The 15,147-nt window shown below is 62.2% G+C and overlaps 4 protein-coding genes across 4 annotated transcripts; 2 read left to right on the top strand and 2 right to left on the bottom strand.

Moving 5' to 3' along the window:
• Positions 1 to 757: 757 nt before the first annotated feature.
• YND1 (Golgi apyrase) lies at positions 758 to 3,640 on the top strand (the record flags this gene model as incomplete). Its single annotated transcript, XM_028618619.1, has 3 exons — positions 758 to 1,082; positions 1,186 to 2,282; positions 2,324 to 3,640. The coding sequence occupies 3 exons, from the start codon at positions 758 to 760 to the stop codon at positions 3,638 to 3,640; spliced, it is 2,739 nt and encodes a 912-aa protein (XP_028472986.1).
• Positions 3,641 to 3,926: 286 nt separating this feature from the next.
• EHS24_002898 (uncharacterized protein) lies at positions 3,927 to 9,604 on the bottom strand (the record flags this gene model as incomplete). The annotated part of the gene is made up of 10 exons (XM_028618618.1): positions 3,927 to 4,222; positions 4,274 to 4,376; positions 4,416 to 4,520; positions 4,568 to 4,714; positions 4,762 to 7,500; positions 7,551 to 8,204; positions 8,256 to 8,548; positions 8,609 to 8,679; positions 8,860 to 8,950; positions 9,124 to 9,604. 10 exons carry the CDS (start codon positions 9,602 to 9,604, stop codon positions 3,927 to 3,929), a joined length of 4,980 nt encoding a protein of 1,659 aa, XP_028472985.1.
• Positions 9,605 to 11,135: 1,531 nt separating this feature from the next.
• Positions 11,136 to 13,001, bottom strand: EHS24_002897 (uncharacterized protein; the record flags this gene model as incomplete). Its single annotated transcript, XM_028618617.1, has 4 exons — positions 11,136 to 11,590; positions 11,655 to 12,538; positions 12,589 to 12,700; positions 12,770 to 13,001. 4 exons carry the CDS (start codon positions 12,999 to 13,001, stop codon positions 11,136 to 11,138), a joined length of 1,683 nt encoding a protein of 560 aa, XP_028472984.1.
• A 1,141-nt stretch (positions 13,002 to 14,142) lies between these two features.
• On the top strand, positions 14,143 to 14,978 carry INI1 (Pre-mRNA-splicing factor ini1; the record flags this gene model as incomplete). Its single annotated transcript, XM_028618616.1, has 10 exons — positions 14,143 to 14,145; positions 14,199 to 14,214; positions 14,274 to 14,306; positions 14,387 to 14,423; positions 14,469 to 14,530; positions 14,581 to 14,622; positions 14,660 to 14,689; positions 14,739 to 14,785; positions 14,846 to 14,892; positions 14,945 to 14,978. The coding sequence occupies 10 exons, from the start codon at positions 14,143 to 14,145 to the stop codon at positions 14,976 to 14,978; spliced, it is 351 nt and encodes a 116-aa protein (XP_028472983.1).
• Positions 14,979 to 15,147: the final 169 nt, after the last annotated feature.

Below are 15,147 nucleotides of genomic sequence, written 5' to 3'. Positions count from 1 at the left end.
TACCACCCACGGCAGGCATGTGTCATACCTCTTCAAGGCTGCCCGGCTTGCCTGTTTAATACGGCTCGGGTGCCGTGTCTGTTGCCAGCAGTGCCGGCCTCATGTCGCGCTGGCGTCCGCCGCACGGTGTCCCTAGCGAATACTCTCCTCATTGTCCATACCCCCCTCGAAACCCTTTCACCTGTTGTTATGCATGAACCCGGCACCACATGTGCTGCCGCACGCACATATGAGTTTGCATGGGCCACTTGCTGCCAGTGACATCCGTATCGCATGTGCATGGGAGGAAGGGAGTGAGCCGTTGTGCCAGCTCCCGAACTGGGGCCGATTCCGCCTGGGGGTGGTGTGTGAGTGGGGTGGATGGCTCACACACAGAGGCGGGCCTGCACGTCGACACCTTGAATCTCTCCAACATTCATCCCACTTGCTCCTTCACAACCGACACCTCTCCCGTCACCCATCCCCGCACACCCATATCCTTTCCCTCCCTCATGGCTCTATACACGTGCTGAGTTCGACGCATACATATCCATCCCTGGCGGCCTGCGCTCCCGCTTATCGCCAGCGACTTCGACCCCACCCCTCCCCTCCCCCACCCCCCACCCTTCTCCAATATCTTGTCCGCGCCGTCCCTCCAAGCGCACCCTCCAAGCGCACCCTCCAAGCGCACCCCGGACCCATACCGACAGCGTACTGCACGTAGCTCACAGACACGGTTCTGTAGCTCAGTACCCTTCCACCACGCCTCGCACCCACGATGGCCCCCTCAATCTCGACGGGGACGACGCACTATGCCCTCGTCGTCGATGCCGGCTCGTCGGGCTCGCGCCTGCAGATCTACAGCTGGCGCGACCCAGGCCTTGAGCGAGCTGAGATCCTCACCGAGGTCCGCGAAGCTCGCGCTGCGGGTCTCGCGGACGGGTCTGGGCGCGCAGAGAGCTCGAACTCGTGGTGGTGGTGGGACAGCCTGAAAGGCAAGGGCAAGGCCTCGGTGGAAGAGATGGAGCTCCGAGCACTTCGCCGCCTCGCGCGTGTAGGCAAAGGTGTGGAAGGAGACGACTGGGTCAAGCGCGTTGAGCCAGGTGAGTGTCCTGAGGAGAGGCAAGCACCAGCTGGGCACGACCTGCCGCTGAGGTGTCAGCTGGAAGGCAGCAGTGGGTTTGACCATTCACTGACAACTTGCAGGAATATCAACAATCTCGCCAGAAGATATCCCAGGCTACCTTGCGCCATTAATGGCACATGCGCTGGAACATATACCGCCATCACAGCACAAGACCACGCCGATCTACGTGCTTGCTACGGCAGGCATGCGACTGTTGTCGGATGACGCCAAGGCGGCCGTCTTGGGAGCGACATGCGAGACCCTCCGGCGCGACTATCCATTCACCCTCGACGAGGCCGGCCCCGCTGGACCATGTGGCGACAGCGTGCGCATCATTTCGGGCGAGGAGGAAGGTATATGGGGCTGGGTTGCTGTCAACTACCTCATGGACGGCTTTGGACACGCTCCGGAACTGCAACACAAGGACGGCCAGTCTGACCACGACCACCTCCTTCCCTTGGCGTCTATCGCCCGTCCAGCGCACCCAGGCAAGAACGACGGCCTCACTCCTGTTGACATTAACCACCACTCGCCGACGTTTGGCTTCCTCGACATGGGCGGCGCGAGCACGCAGCTCGCGTTCAGCCCGTCGCCAGAGGAACTGGCGCACTCACGATACCCCGCCGCAGACCTTGGCAGCGTGAGCCTCCGCCTTCTTTCAGGCGAGGTGGTCCAATGGCCCGTGTTTGCTGCGAGCTGGCTTGGGTTTGGCACCAACCGAGTGCGCGAGAGCTACATCGAGGCAGCGGTCAAGGAGTGGACATTGAGCCGCGACCCAGACGTCGACGCGGCCGAAGACCGCATCGTCGACGCCTGTCTCCCCGTCGGTCTCGTCCTCCCATCACCGGACCCGTCCAAGCACCCCGACTTTATCGGTGCGGGTAACTTTGCCCAGTGCCTGCGCGCCCTCAAGCCGCTCCTCGCAACCGACGCTCAGTGCCCGGCCCAGCACTGTCTCTTTGGCGGCATCCCCACACCGCACATTGACTTTGCGCGCAAGGACCAGCGTGGATTCATCGGCATCTCCGAGTACTGGTACACTGCTCAACAGGTGCTGGGTCTCGGCGGCGTGTGGGACTGGGCTGAATGGGAGCGTGGCATGAACGAGTTCTGCGCGCAAGACTGGACGCAGCTCGAGGCCAAGTTCAAGGCGGGCGAAGGCTGGCATGGCACAGAGGTGGGTTTGAGATCGTCTATGCAGCACCGCTGACCCACCAGGTGGAAGTCTCCCGACTGCAGATGCAGTGCTTCAAGGGCGCCTGGATCTCCAATGTTTTGCACGAGGGCATCGGTATCCCGCGCCTGGGCGACGCTGGCGGAAACGACACGCTCACGGGCGGCAAAAAGGGCGAGACCAATGCCGAGGCCGAGCAGCGTGCTCGCGAAAAGGGCCTGTATGACAAGCCCCACTTCCAGTCCATGGACGAGGTGGGCGAGACGGCCATCTCATGGACGCTCGGCAAGGTCGTCATTGAGGCGAGCAAGGCCGTGGGCGCCGTGCCCCAGCGGGCATGGCGGCCGTCCATGGCCATGGCCGACCTCGACCGCGCCATGTGGGGCTACGTGCTGGTCGCTGCCGCTGTCCTGATGCTTCTTGCAGCTGCGCTGCGCAGGCGCGGCGTCCGCTCCGGCCGGAAACGCAAGCCAGGCCGCTCGGCCACCATCCTCGGTATCCCCATCCCGTTCACGGGCGAGCCGGACGCGTACGCGTTCGAGGAGAGCGGCGAGCGTTTGGGCGACTTGTACGGCGGCCGCAGGCAACCGGCTGCAGCGTCGCGCCTGCGCCTGTGGAGCCGGCGCGTGACCCAGGCGCTGCGCCGGAACGTCTCCTTTGGCGGGCTCGACCTGCCCCGCCGGCAACGACACGCCAGCATGCCCCTCTCGGCCAACGGCTACTCCCCCACGCAGGGCTGGCAAAGCCAGCCGTCGTCGCCCCGCGGCGGCGGCGAGACGTCTGGTTTCTCCACCTCGGCATACTCTACGCCCGTGTACAGCGCGTCGGCGCGCAACTTTAGCATGATGGACATTGGCCAGCACTCGCCCGCGCCCGGCTCCCCGCCGCGCCGCGCGCCTCGACCACGCACCAACTCGGCCCAGAACAGCCCCTTCCTCGGCCCACAGCACGGCGCGGGCGGCGCCGGCGGAGCGGGATGGAACGACCCGCCCATGAGCATGTTTGGCAGCCTGGCCACGGCGTCTGCAGCCGCCACGGCTACGGCGTCGAACGCGACCGCCACGACCACGGCCACTGCCAACTCGAGCGTGAACACCACCCCCGTATTGCCGTCCGCCCGCGACTCGTCCGGCGACGACGAGTGGCCCCGCCCCACGCCCGAGCGCAGCGCGACCCTCGGCCCCAACTGGACCGTCCCGGCCGGCACCGGCAGCGGCGTGCTCACCCCCTCGGCGGGACCGGGCGGGGACCATGTCCTGTCGCGCAACTCGTCGCGCGTCAACCTGAGCGATATTGGCTTGGCACAGCGCAGTCGCGCCAACACGCCGCATCTCGGCCACTCGGAGAAGATGTCCATGTGATGAGCGGGGAGGGACCCGTGGTGGTGGTGGCGGCGGCGCCCCGGAGAACACTGATAGGGACACTATGTACACACAAAAGGTGGTAATTATTAGGCATAGCGACAGACACAATACACACCTGCATGCATCGGTCATTCAGAATTGTTCACTATATCAACGGGATACGTAAGGAGAGAGAGAGAGAGAGTCCAAGATAGAGCGAAAGATCGTGAGTTTAGACGGAAGGAAAAACAAGATACTACAAAAATAGAATCACTAAAAACAAAACGCACGTGCAGCTAAAACGCTACTGCGTGACGCGCTTTTGCGGCGAACGGATGATGAGCTGGCCCATCTTCTTCTTGAGCAGCAGGCGCTTGACTTCTTCCCAGATATGTTCGCGGAGCTTGCCGCGGTCGTGCTCGTGGTCTGGGTGGATGCCCAGTAACAAGTTGCGCCCAATGACGGTCGCGCGCAGCGACACGTCCTCTGCAAACTCTTTGGGCAGGATGGACGGTTTGAGGACCTGGGCCATCTCGTTGGGGTCGGGAATGTTGCGTTCGGGCCACGCGCGCTTGATGGGGTGCCACCACATGAACGTGCCTGTGGGTGTGTGTCAGTTGACTGGGGGAGGATATTTCAACGGGTACCCACGGCCATCAATGTTGGGGCGCTCGGGCATGCCTGCGTGAGTGACAATGTAGGACGTGCACCGGTGGGTGGTGAGGTCGTAGCGGTTCGCGAGCCACGCGCCCTTCTGCGTGGGTCAGCTCTGACACCGCGCAACAGTACCCACCTGAATCCCATGCTGGGCGACGGAAATGATCACGCGCGGCGGCTGGGTGAATCCGAACGACTTCCACAGCTCCATGAGCATAAGCTTGGCGTCATCGTACAGCATCTGGCGTGTCAGCTTTGTCCCCTTCGAACAGGAGAGAATGAGCTCACGGCGTGGACGGCGACGTTGATAGCCTCGGCAATGTTGGGCGGGACGAAGAGCTTGTCGCACGCCAGGGGCGGCGTCTTGGTCATGCGCACTTGGAGGTTACGCTTGAACGTGACCATCATGAACACGGTGAGCGGGAAGGCTTCGAGCTGGGGCATGGGTCAGAATCTTCCGTCTCGGTGTGAAAGTTACCCACCTGCTTCCCGAGTGAAATGTTCAGCAGCGTGTTCTGGAACAGCTCCTCGTCCCACACCAGTGCCCACGAGTACAAGCGCTGCGCCACGAGGTCCCAGGGGGGCACATAGTCGGCCGTGTTGACGCTGCCGCTGTACGACGAGTGCCGGTGGTGCTCGGCAGTGATGGTCGGCTGCGTCTGGGACAAGGACTGCGAGTTGGTCATGTTGTCGTACTTGTCCAGCTGGTACATGAGGGACGGGTCCGATTCGCCGAGCACATCGTTGGGCGTGATGTACTCGTGCCCGTTGTCCTCCTCCTCGTAACCCTGAGTGCTGACCGAGTGGCGCAGTGCGGACGTGGGACGCGGCTGGTACTGGTTCTGGCTTTGGGTCTGGTTCTGTGAGTATACCGAGTCCGGGAGAGGGGGCAAGTCGCGGTTAAGGTCGGGAGGTGCCGCCGACTCGAACGAGGCATTGTTGCTGACATGCCAGTGGTTCAGCGAGTCGGGGGGCGACGGCGACGCGTCCTGAGTGGCGGCTTGTGCGGGCTGCCACTGCGTTGATGGGGTGTGCTGCGACCGTACGTGCGTAGTAGGGGAGAGCACGTCGATGCGTGGCCCCCAGTTCTCGCCACTGTTCGCAGACCGCGTGGGGCGGTTCACCCACGCGTCGTGGGTCGTGGCAGGCTGCATCGGCGTCATCTCACCCGTAGCGCTTCGCTGACGCTCGTCACTGCGTAGTGTGTGGATCGACCCCTCGGTCACATCGCCGTAAGGGTGGCGGAGAGTGCTTGTCTCCGTCTGCGGGTCCGGGTTGTTGAGAATCAGCTTGAAGCGCCCATCGAGCTGGAGGCCAGTGTAGCTCTGGATCGCGCCGGGGATGTACGTTCCCGTGGGGTTGGGGCCGGCCTGGAGGTCCTCGCCAAAGTCGGTGGGGACCGAGCTGTCGAGCATGCGGCTCATGGACTGTGCGGCCTCGCTCGGCGTCAGTGGCGCCTGTGAAGGCGACCCTCGAGTCTGCGTGGTCGCTGGGACGTCTCGTGACGCATAGGCTTGCGAGTTACTACCCGGCAAAGTGGGGTTGAAACCGCTTTGAAGGGGCTGGGTTGAGGCTGTCTGTGCTGGCTGGGCGTATTGCGGTTGAGGAGCGTACATCGGCTGGCTGTTGTAATACAGTGGCACCTGGGCAGAGTTGGGCACGTCGGGTGAGTAGTTGTACACCGGCGCGGAGGGCGCTCCCATGGGGACCGAGGGCATCGCCGGCATACCCATCGCGGGGGCGTAGGCGCCCGGATTGCTGAACATGGCATTGAGGCCCGGGATACCTGGCAGCGGTGGCAGTTGGACGCCGGGTGCGACCGGGTCGACGGGGGTACGGGGCAGGGGCTCAAAGAGGTGGTCCTCGATCCGATCGAGCATCTCGTCCGTCAGGTGGTTGACGCGCCCCGTCCGCTCGACGTCGAGCAGTTCCCGCAGGTCGCCACTGGTGGCAATCTTGTCCTTGGGAATGAGGTGCGAGAGCAGGCGGGTGAGCTCGACGATAGCTTTGCCTGTGTGCGAGTCCAGGTCGTCGCCCGTGTCCTCGTCACCATCCTCGCCCACAACCACATGCGGTGGTTGGGGTTGGGGCACAGACCGCTCCGTACGGCGTGGCTGGATCTCGAGGTCCTTGGGCTTGGAGTGTTTGCCGCTGACCTTGCGGCCCGAGCCATGACGGTCAGACACCTTGCGCGTGGCCCTGCGCTCACCCGATTGAGGGTCCGAGCGGTCGGACACGCGTCGCTGGCCGTCCCTCTTCTGCCGGCGCTTCTTGTCAATGACAAGCGGGGCGGTGTGAGGGCCAATGGGCAGGCCCTTGCCTTGCATGTCACGCAGCTCGATAATGCGAGCACGCGCGGCGCGGATAAGCGCCTTTTTGGCCTCCTCCCCGATGAGGTTGAGCTTGGCCGCGTCGAGATACTGGCACAGGCGCTCATCGTGGAAGTGGCTCGTGGCGAGCATGTTGTCCACTTGGATAGCGGTCTGGCCGGCCTGCGAGACAACGGAGCCACGGTCACCGGGAACCGCGCCCGACATCTGGTGCAGTGCAGGGTCGTGGATCAAGTCGGCGGGGAAGCCCGTCTGGTTCATAAACTGCGAGTAGTGCTGTGGGGGAGAGAAGGCGCGGACTGTCGCTTCGTCAGTCGCGTCCGAGCGCGCATACGTCGTTGTTTGGGCTTGGGTAGACGCGTACTTGTCAAAGTAGGCTGCCGATTGCTGCTCGGCAACGTCCTGAGCCCACTCCTCCGGAGACGCCCTGTACGTCGAGGCCGATGAGCGCGAGCGCTCGTCGTCACCGAGGGAAGTGTCGTTGGCGGCGGGGTTGGCGAGGGACTCGGTGCCCGGCCCGGTGGTGGCGACCCTCTCACCGCTGTCTTGCCGGGTGGCATTCAGGCGCGGTAATTGGGGAGGCGGAGACAGCGCGTTGGTGCCCTGCTGGGTGCCCGACCGCGAGAGGAGGGTAGACGGTTGTTGCGCAACCGCGGGCACAACAGTGGACGACGTGGGAGCAAGTGGGGTAGCGGCACGCGGAGTAACAGCACGCGCCTGAGCGAGGGCTTGCGAAAGTGCCGGCAAGGGCTGGCCCATCTTGATTGTGCCGTCCTGAGTGACAAAGAAGGTGTCGCCGGCAGCCGTGAGCAGGTCGACGAGGCTCGGTTCAGGTTGCTTTTGGAACGGAAGTGGCGGAAGACCCGGTGACCGCCCTGGTGTCTCGTCGCGCTGTTGTCGTGGTAAGCTGAGAAACAGTCTCATCACAAAAGTTCACTCACGTCGGTCTCTGTCGACACATGGGCACTCAAACCAGGACCCGCCCGTTCAGAGGGCTGCCTGTTGTCCGAATACATGCTCTGCTTGGTGTGCTCTGATCGCTCGCTAATGTTGGGAAGTGGCGAGGCGTTGCCACGGTCGTTGGGCATGTTGGCGCTGGACATGCGGCGCGGGAACATGCGCGGAGCCGTTGCGCCTGGTGGCACGCCAATGCCAATGTTGCCGTTCTTGGGCAGAGGGTTGACCTGGAGGTTGATGGGGAGGGGCTCGCCGTTGGCATGGAGGATGTGACCAAACGACGCCGTCGACTGCGTCTGGATAGTCTCCATCGTCTGGCGGGATCCCTTGGCGGTGTTGGCTGCCGTCTTGTTCTGGGTGGACGAGCCATTGATACCTTCGGTCGACGTCGAGTTGTGCTTGGGGTTCAACTCGACAATGGCCGCTTCGCGATGGGACGTCTTTGCCTCGAGCTTGGCCAGCGCCTCGGCCCGCGCAGACTCCATGCGGACCATCGTGGTCGGTGACAAGACGCCGTCGACGCTCTCCTTGGTGCGCGTCGTGGTTGACGACGTCCGCCCCTTCTTCTTCTCCTTCTTGCGCGACCGCCGGCTCTCCTTGTCCAGCCTAGAACTCGCGACATCGGTGCCCGTAGCCGCCTGCGTCACATCAGTTAGGTGGTCATGACCATTTGAAGTCGCGGCACTCACCTTGGGTGCAGGACCATCCAGGCGCGGACTCATCAGTTCTGGAATCTCCATCTCGGCGCCGTCCCCAAAGAAGCTCTTCAGTCCCGCCTGACCGTTGATATGGTCGCTAAGCTGCCCGTCGGCGCCGTCCAGGTACGAGTGTGCGCGCTGCTTGGCGGCAAACGGGTGCTTGGGCATCGGCAGTTCGCTGATGACGGGTTTTCGTCCGTCCGACTTCTTCTTTTCCAGCTTCCAGTGATAGTCCTCCATCGTGATCGGGGGTCGCCTGGGTGGGGTCTTCTCAATGAATGAGCCTGAGAGAGGGGGGCAAGAGTCAGTCGCTGATGGGACATCTTCATCAAAAGGTAGCTCACCTGGCGGCTTGTACGGCCCGACAAGACCTTCTGGGATGATAAACTCTGCTTGGCTCGTTTCTGCTGCCCATCTCTTGGCTGTTCGGGGTCAGTACGGGGGTGGATGCAGGAACGCACCGTCTCTGCAGACGTCAGTGTATGTTCTCATGGGACAGTGGGTGATGGGCGATCAACCATCAAACGGGGCCAGTGATGGGACACCACTGGCTGATGGCGAGCCCCAAACAACACACACGCAGACACAAACTCACAGTTTCTTGCTCTTGTTCTCGATGGCTAGCACCCTGTCGAGTTCATCTTCATTCGAGAGGTCTGCGCGGTCCCGAACACCTATCAAGCGGGCTAGGAGGGCAGTATCAGCGTCTGATCCCTGGGTGGCGACGGATGCAAGCAGGGTGGGTCCGGGGTTGTCCATTGGGAGAGTATCCATCCACCGCGCGGCGGCAGTAGACGACTTGATGGATGGAGAGAGATAGAGAGAGAAGGGAAGAACAAGGTGGGCAGAGACAACTTACCAGTGGCTTGGTCGAGCTTGGGAGGAGTGGGCTCGCGAACGACAGGTGCGGGTGGTGCGGGTGCTTCTGCAGCAAAGAGGTGCGCCAGTGGCGCTGCCGCAATCGCAGGCGTCTCAAATGCCGAGGCGAGGACGGCGTTGTTGTAGTAGTCGGGAGGCATCATGGCGGTATGTACTTGGAAGGACTGAACGCGTTGGGAAGAAGGAGCTGGTCGTTCCGGGCCCCGCGAGGATGGTTCCATCCCATGCAGTCCGAGTCCGAGCGACGAGGCCGGGCGCGGGCGATCATGCGGCCGTCGTTGGTGGGACGACAACGACGACGTCGATCGCTCGTCGCCCTTGCTGTCGGCGGTCGGAGTCCAAAAGAGGTTCTTGACCAACGCGCCGATCGGCGTACGTCTCTGCGGCTGCGACTGCTGCGGGCGCACAGTGGTAAAGTGGTTGGGGTCGTAGCTGCCCTCAGCGGCGACGGCAGCCGACATGTTGTGCGCCGCGGCAGAGTTTCTCCAGCGGTTGCCGGAGAGTGGGGAGGAAGAACGGCTGCCAGAGGCCTCTTGGAGGTTGAGGAAGCTGGATGATGTGTGGAGTGTGCGTTGTCGGTGCGTGTCTGCCCAGTAGGTGTCTGGTGTATGGTTGTTGACGGCACCGGATGGATGTGATGAGGTGTTCATGTGAGACGATGGCGACGGACGGGATCAGGCAGCGACAGCGATCCGGTTACGCTGGCAGCGATGACGGGCAGAGACGGGCAAGCTCTCCTGCTTGCTGCTGCTGCTGCTGCTGCTGTTGGCTGCTGGACACACACGCCTTTCCGATCAGCCATTGCCGCCATGCGCAGCCAGGCCCCCTTGGAACTCACCGTTATGTCCAAGGAACCGAAGGATGTGAGACGGGGAGAGAAGCAGCACAAAGGTCGCGCGAGAGAGAAGGAGGAGTGACTGGCTGGCTGGCTGGCTGGCGGCGTATGGAATGTGAGAGAGTAAAGGGAGGTACGAGATGAGATTGTGAGGACATGAGGATATTGGGGAGAGGAAAAAAGAGTCCACGCTAGACGGTGGGGGGAGGGGCGGGGGGGGGGGGGGAGTGCAACCTGCGACGAGCAGAGCGGTCTGTGCGTCATTGTCGCCGGCGCCGTCGTCGTCGCCGTCCGCCTCCTCTGCGCTGCCGGCGCTAACAGACACAAATAATAGACCGCGCGGCGCTGGGGTTACACGACGCGCGACATTTGTTGCGTCTTCCTTTGCCCTTCCTTTGCCCTTTGCCTTCCCTCGCCGCCTTCCCTCTGCCCCGGCTGGCCCCCTGCATACGCCATGCGCCATGCCGCGGGTGACCGGTGATTTTCCCTTGTTCTCTGTCCGTTTTCCATCTGCAAAGGTGGTTCAGACGCAGAACAGCAGAGCAGCACAAAGGGAAAACATCACACACACACACTAAAACGAGTGGGTCCGAGCGTCCATTCCAGGTCCGTGGCGCCGCCACATGTGCCCACAGACCGCCAGACCCACTCTGTGGCTCACCGTGTGGTGCGCGTTCGATCCCCCCGCGCCCCGCGGCGCCGACGCCAGTGGCGCCCCGGGCGCGACGGCCGTTACCCTGTGCGTGTTCCTCGCTGTTCTCGGTGTCCCACAGCCGCACCGTTGGCCCGTCGACCCGTCTCCGCTCCGGCCACCGCAGAGGGGGGGGCCAGGTTGCCCACGGTCGACCACATAGTGGGACCTCCTGTTGTGTCGATTATATCTTGCTGGCCGCATGATGACCTCCGCTCCCGCCAAGACAGTCGTGCATGCACGACTGTCCAGCTCAAAAAAGCACACTGGCATAGCAAAAACTCTACATCCCAGCCCCGGTCCCAACTCCTCCTGACACCATGGGGCTTGAGACAAATGACAAGACAAACAAAGCAAAACAGCGTCCCTCCTCTCCCTCCTCTCCCTCGTCGCTCAATCCCGGCACATTACTCATGGAGCCACAACAACACCCTCCTCCGCCTGCCACTCACGTCTCGCTCGCCGCTTACACACTCCCGCGCTTGGCGGCCAGCACTGGCGCTGGCGCCGGCGCCGGCGACGTGGCCTCGACCTCCTCGTCCACCGCCGCAAGCAGGAAATCGGGATGGGGGTCCTTGCGCAAGTGCGCCGGGACGGTCGGGAGCGGACTGACGTCCAGAGCAGGCGACGTGCCGCCCACCGTCGACCGGCGGATACGCGGGCTCACGGTCGCACCCGCACCCGCACCCGCGCCAGCGTTGATGTCGGGACGCGCACCGGACACGGTGGCGCGGCGCGGCCGCTTGACTGTCTCGGGCACTTTTTCGTCCACGCCCAGCGCCTTGCGCAGCTTGGCCTCGACGGCGACGGTCTTCTTGGTCCGCACGCCGCCCTGCCAGATCAGCACGGCGGCGGCGATACCGCACAGGAACGAGCAGGGGATGAGGGTTCCCGTCGTCCACGCCGGACGCTGGTGGCGGTCTGCGTGGGGTGTCAGCTAGATGTAGTGCGGTTGGGCATTTTCGCGGCGGTACTGGGTACTCACTCATGCCCCACATGCAGCCGCAGAGGATACACTGGAAGAACGAGTTGCCGTCCATCAGAATCGTGTTCCACAGCGCCAGCGTGATGGGGAACGCGCGGTGCGTGGCCGTCGCGTGCGGGCGGTACCATGTCTGGCTCTGGGCAAACTTCTCCTGTTGGTACTGGAGCTGCTTCTCCTCCTTGTCGGTGAGCACGCGCTCGTAACCGGGGACGAGGCGCGGGTCGGGCATGTCGTCCTCGTCCTCGATGGGCGGGAGACCGCGCTGCTTCCTCCGGCGGCGGATACGCATCTTGAGTGTGTGGATGATACTCATGCGGTATGTGTCCACTACGCGCCACGGGATGAGTCCCACACCAGTGACCGTGAAGAGACCGTTGGTCACCTGCGAACTGATCTCGACCCAGATATCCTGCGTGTTCTTCGAGTTGGTCGGGATCCAACCAAGAAGGAAGAGCACAATGGCCGCGCCCCAGAACGCGACGAGGAAGCCGTAAATCGCAGTGATCGCGCCCATGGGGGTCTTGAGGTATGCCCACAGACCACGTAGCGCACGCCGGGCTTTTTGCTTGCGCTCAAGCACGTGCTTGACGTGTCGGTCCAGGTCGTGCTCTTTGCTGACCTCGTCGGCTTCCTCAGACAGCTCTTCGTCGAGCTTGTTGAGCGCCATCATCTCGTTCAGCTCCATCTCGCCCGGCGCCGACTCGGCGCTCCCCCGCCGCACTCGCTCGGGCGTGGGCACGGAAACAGTGGTGGTGGGCAGGAGGTCTTGCTGCTGTGCAGATGCCTTGCGTCCGTACAACGGGATCCACGAGGTCATGGTCGACGCGCGTCCCCGGCCAGCGTGGGGTGAAGCAGGCGATTGGCTACCATCTGCAGCCAATTCACTACGAGGGGTCAGAGACAATAGCGATGGGCCACACATGAAGTGACTCACGGAAGGGCTTGGTATGACGCCTCATGCTGGATCGTAATGTTAGGCCTGCGAGTCCAGAACATGGGAATGTTGGGCACCATGATACCGTTTGTGATGTTCTGCAAGTGGTTCACTGCGGATGGGGTCAGAAAATGCCTCCAGGGGTACCAAACATGAACATGATGGGTTGCAAGTGACGTACTGGTTCCGACCTCGGGATCTACACAGTCCAGCAAACCGACCATGTCGTCGTTGAGGTGGCCCTGGTGGTCGGCGACGTCTGTGTCGTGCGCCTCGGGCACGGTGACGATGATGCTGTTACGGGGCGACGAGAACTCCGAGTCGAGCCCCCCATGTTGCGCCTCGACGTCGTGAGTAGAACTCCTCGGAGGCACCGATAGTTTTGCCCCGGTGTGGTGGAGTCGCGATGGCATGGTGACCGAGACAGTGTGGGCACGACTACGACGCGGAGAGGTGCCGCTGCCATTTGGCGACGTGTTAAGAAAGGCAGAGGCTGCAAAGCTGGTCGCTAGTGGGGTCTGTGGAGGCGTCTTTACACCGCTTGGTGTACTGCCTCTGCCAGTTTGCAGGGTGGTGGGGCCCTGGGCGGTGTCGATCCCTTCCGGGAGCGTGGGGAGGTGCTCCGCACCCACTCCCACTCGTTCAGGTGTCTCCTCCCTAGCCATCGGTGGTGCGACTTGGATGGCCTCGTAGGACAGGCAGCGGCTCGACATGCCTGGCCGGGAACGCGACCCGGATCGCGGCCTGGTTCTGTTTGGTGAAATGGGCGACAGGGCCGCCGACAGTGGTGCGATGCCCGTTGTTGTGTCTTGGGAGGACCCCGATGCCGAAGGAGTGGAGGGCCCAGCGGCGGCGCCGGTGCCCTCCCCGTCTCCAAACTGTGTGTCAATGGCGAGTGGTGTCGACATTTATGTGGACATGTGGTAGACAGGAGCGAGACGGTCGGAGCAAGAGAGAGAGAGAGAGACAAGGGAATGTCCCCACAGTGGTGTTGGGTGTAGGTTGTTGCTGCGGGTGCGATTGCCGTCGACTTGCCATGTACGGCGACGATCGAGAGGCCTGGCCGTCTGGACCGTTCCGCGTACTTATTTGCGTCGTGTTCCCCCCACTTAACCATTCAATGGGATCAATGGCAGCCGACGGCGGCCGCCGGAAAAGGGTTTCGTTAAGATCTCGGTAGATGCGATGGCTGGGGATACGTCCCCCGATGACGATGGGTCGGGGGTGCGGGGATGCCGAAGCAGAACAAGTGGTGTGTAATGTTGGTGTGGTGAGATGATGAGATGGAGGCTGCGAGAGAGATGATCCCCCCGGCGAGAGGGACGGCGAGGGCCCGACGGCAACAGGCGGCGGGCGCGGCGGGGAAGACTTGGCACACCCAGGGCCCATTAGGATAGACCATTACAAATACATGTTCTAAACAGGCCTAATGTCCATTTGAGATGTATTTCGCAGGGAGGGTGGAGGTCGGCGCTACTTGTTCGCCGCCCAACACCAACTTTGGTTCATCATCAATCCATCCTTCTCCACTCTTCGACGTTCTGACAAGTCACCATGGTGAGTAGCTTCGCGTTCCAGGAAACTGTTCTAGGTAAAGCTAACACTCTCAGTCGAAGCATCACACCGGTACGCACCCTGCAATCCTCGGAAACATCACCTGCCCGGTTCAAGTGCTGACAAAACAGACCTCTTGATGTGTCGTCGCCAGCCTGGCGTGGGTGAGTATTGCCAGTGGGGAGCTGGTCGGTCCTAGCGAAACTAGCTCCCTGTTCACAACAGGTCATTGCTAACATTGCAGCTATCGGCCGCTTGTGCGAGAAGTGTGACGGCAAGTGGTGAGTGCAGCTAATCCTGTTTGGGACATGAAAGCTGACCTTCAGCCCCGTGTGCGACTCGTATGTGCGCCCCATGACCCTCGTCCACATCTGCGAGGAGTGTTCTTGTGAGTAGATCTGGTGTCGAGGAGAATGAGACATATCCTAACCAGACCAGTCGGTAACGGTGCGAACCGCTGCATCGTCTGCGCGTCCACAGGTGAGTTGTTGCTTGTGGCTCAACAGCTAACATCCAGCCGTGTCGGACGCCTACTACTGCACAGAATGTGAGTTAATAAAGCTTGAGGCGGGAAGTTCGTACGCTAACTTCTACAGGTACGCGGTTAGAGAAGGACCGCGATGGCTGCCCCAGAGTGATCAACGTGAGTAGCGTCGTTGGGCCGCCGACCACGAGCACGGACAACACGCTAACGCCTGTGCAGTTGGGAGCATCGCGCGTAGACGCATTCTACGAACGAAAGAAACTCAAGTGGGTGTTTTCCCGCTGAAGTGTTTGCGATTGCGGCGCTAACCCATCTCAGTCAGCAAGGAGGAGGAGGGTTCAAGAAAGGATAGACTCGAGACGATGCATTTTCACTGTACAAGTTTCGTTTGCTGAGCAAGCAGCCCGCGCCGTGAAGGAAACAGTGATCTCGCAGCAATCCACGGCTGGTCTGGGACGGTATGCCTCAGCGGTATCCCTGGACATGCATTGGCTGACCACTGGACATCATAACTGACTCAG

The sequence above is a fragment of the Apiotrichum porosum genome (genome assembly GCF_003942205.1).
Source record: "Apiotrichum porosum strain DSM 27194 chromosome Unknown scaffold_14, whole genome shotgun sequence".
NCBI lineage: Eukaryota > Fungi > Basidiomycota > Tremellomycetes > Trichosporonales > Trichosporonaceae > Apiotrichum > Apiotrichum porosum.
Note: the sequence above shows the minus strand (reverse complement) of the source record. Positions and strands in the feature narration are given on the sequence as shown.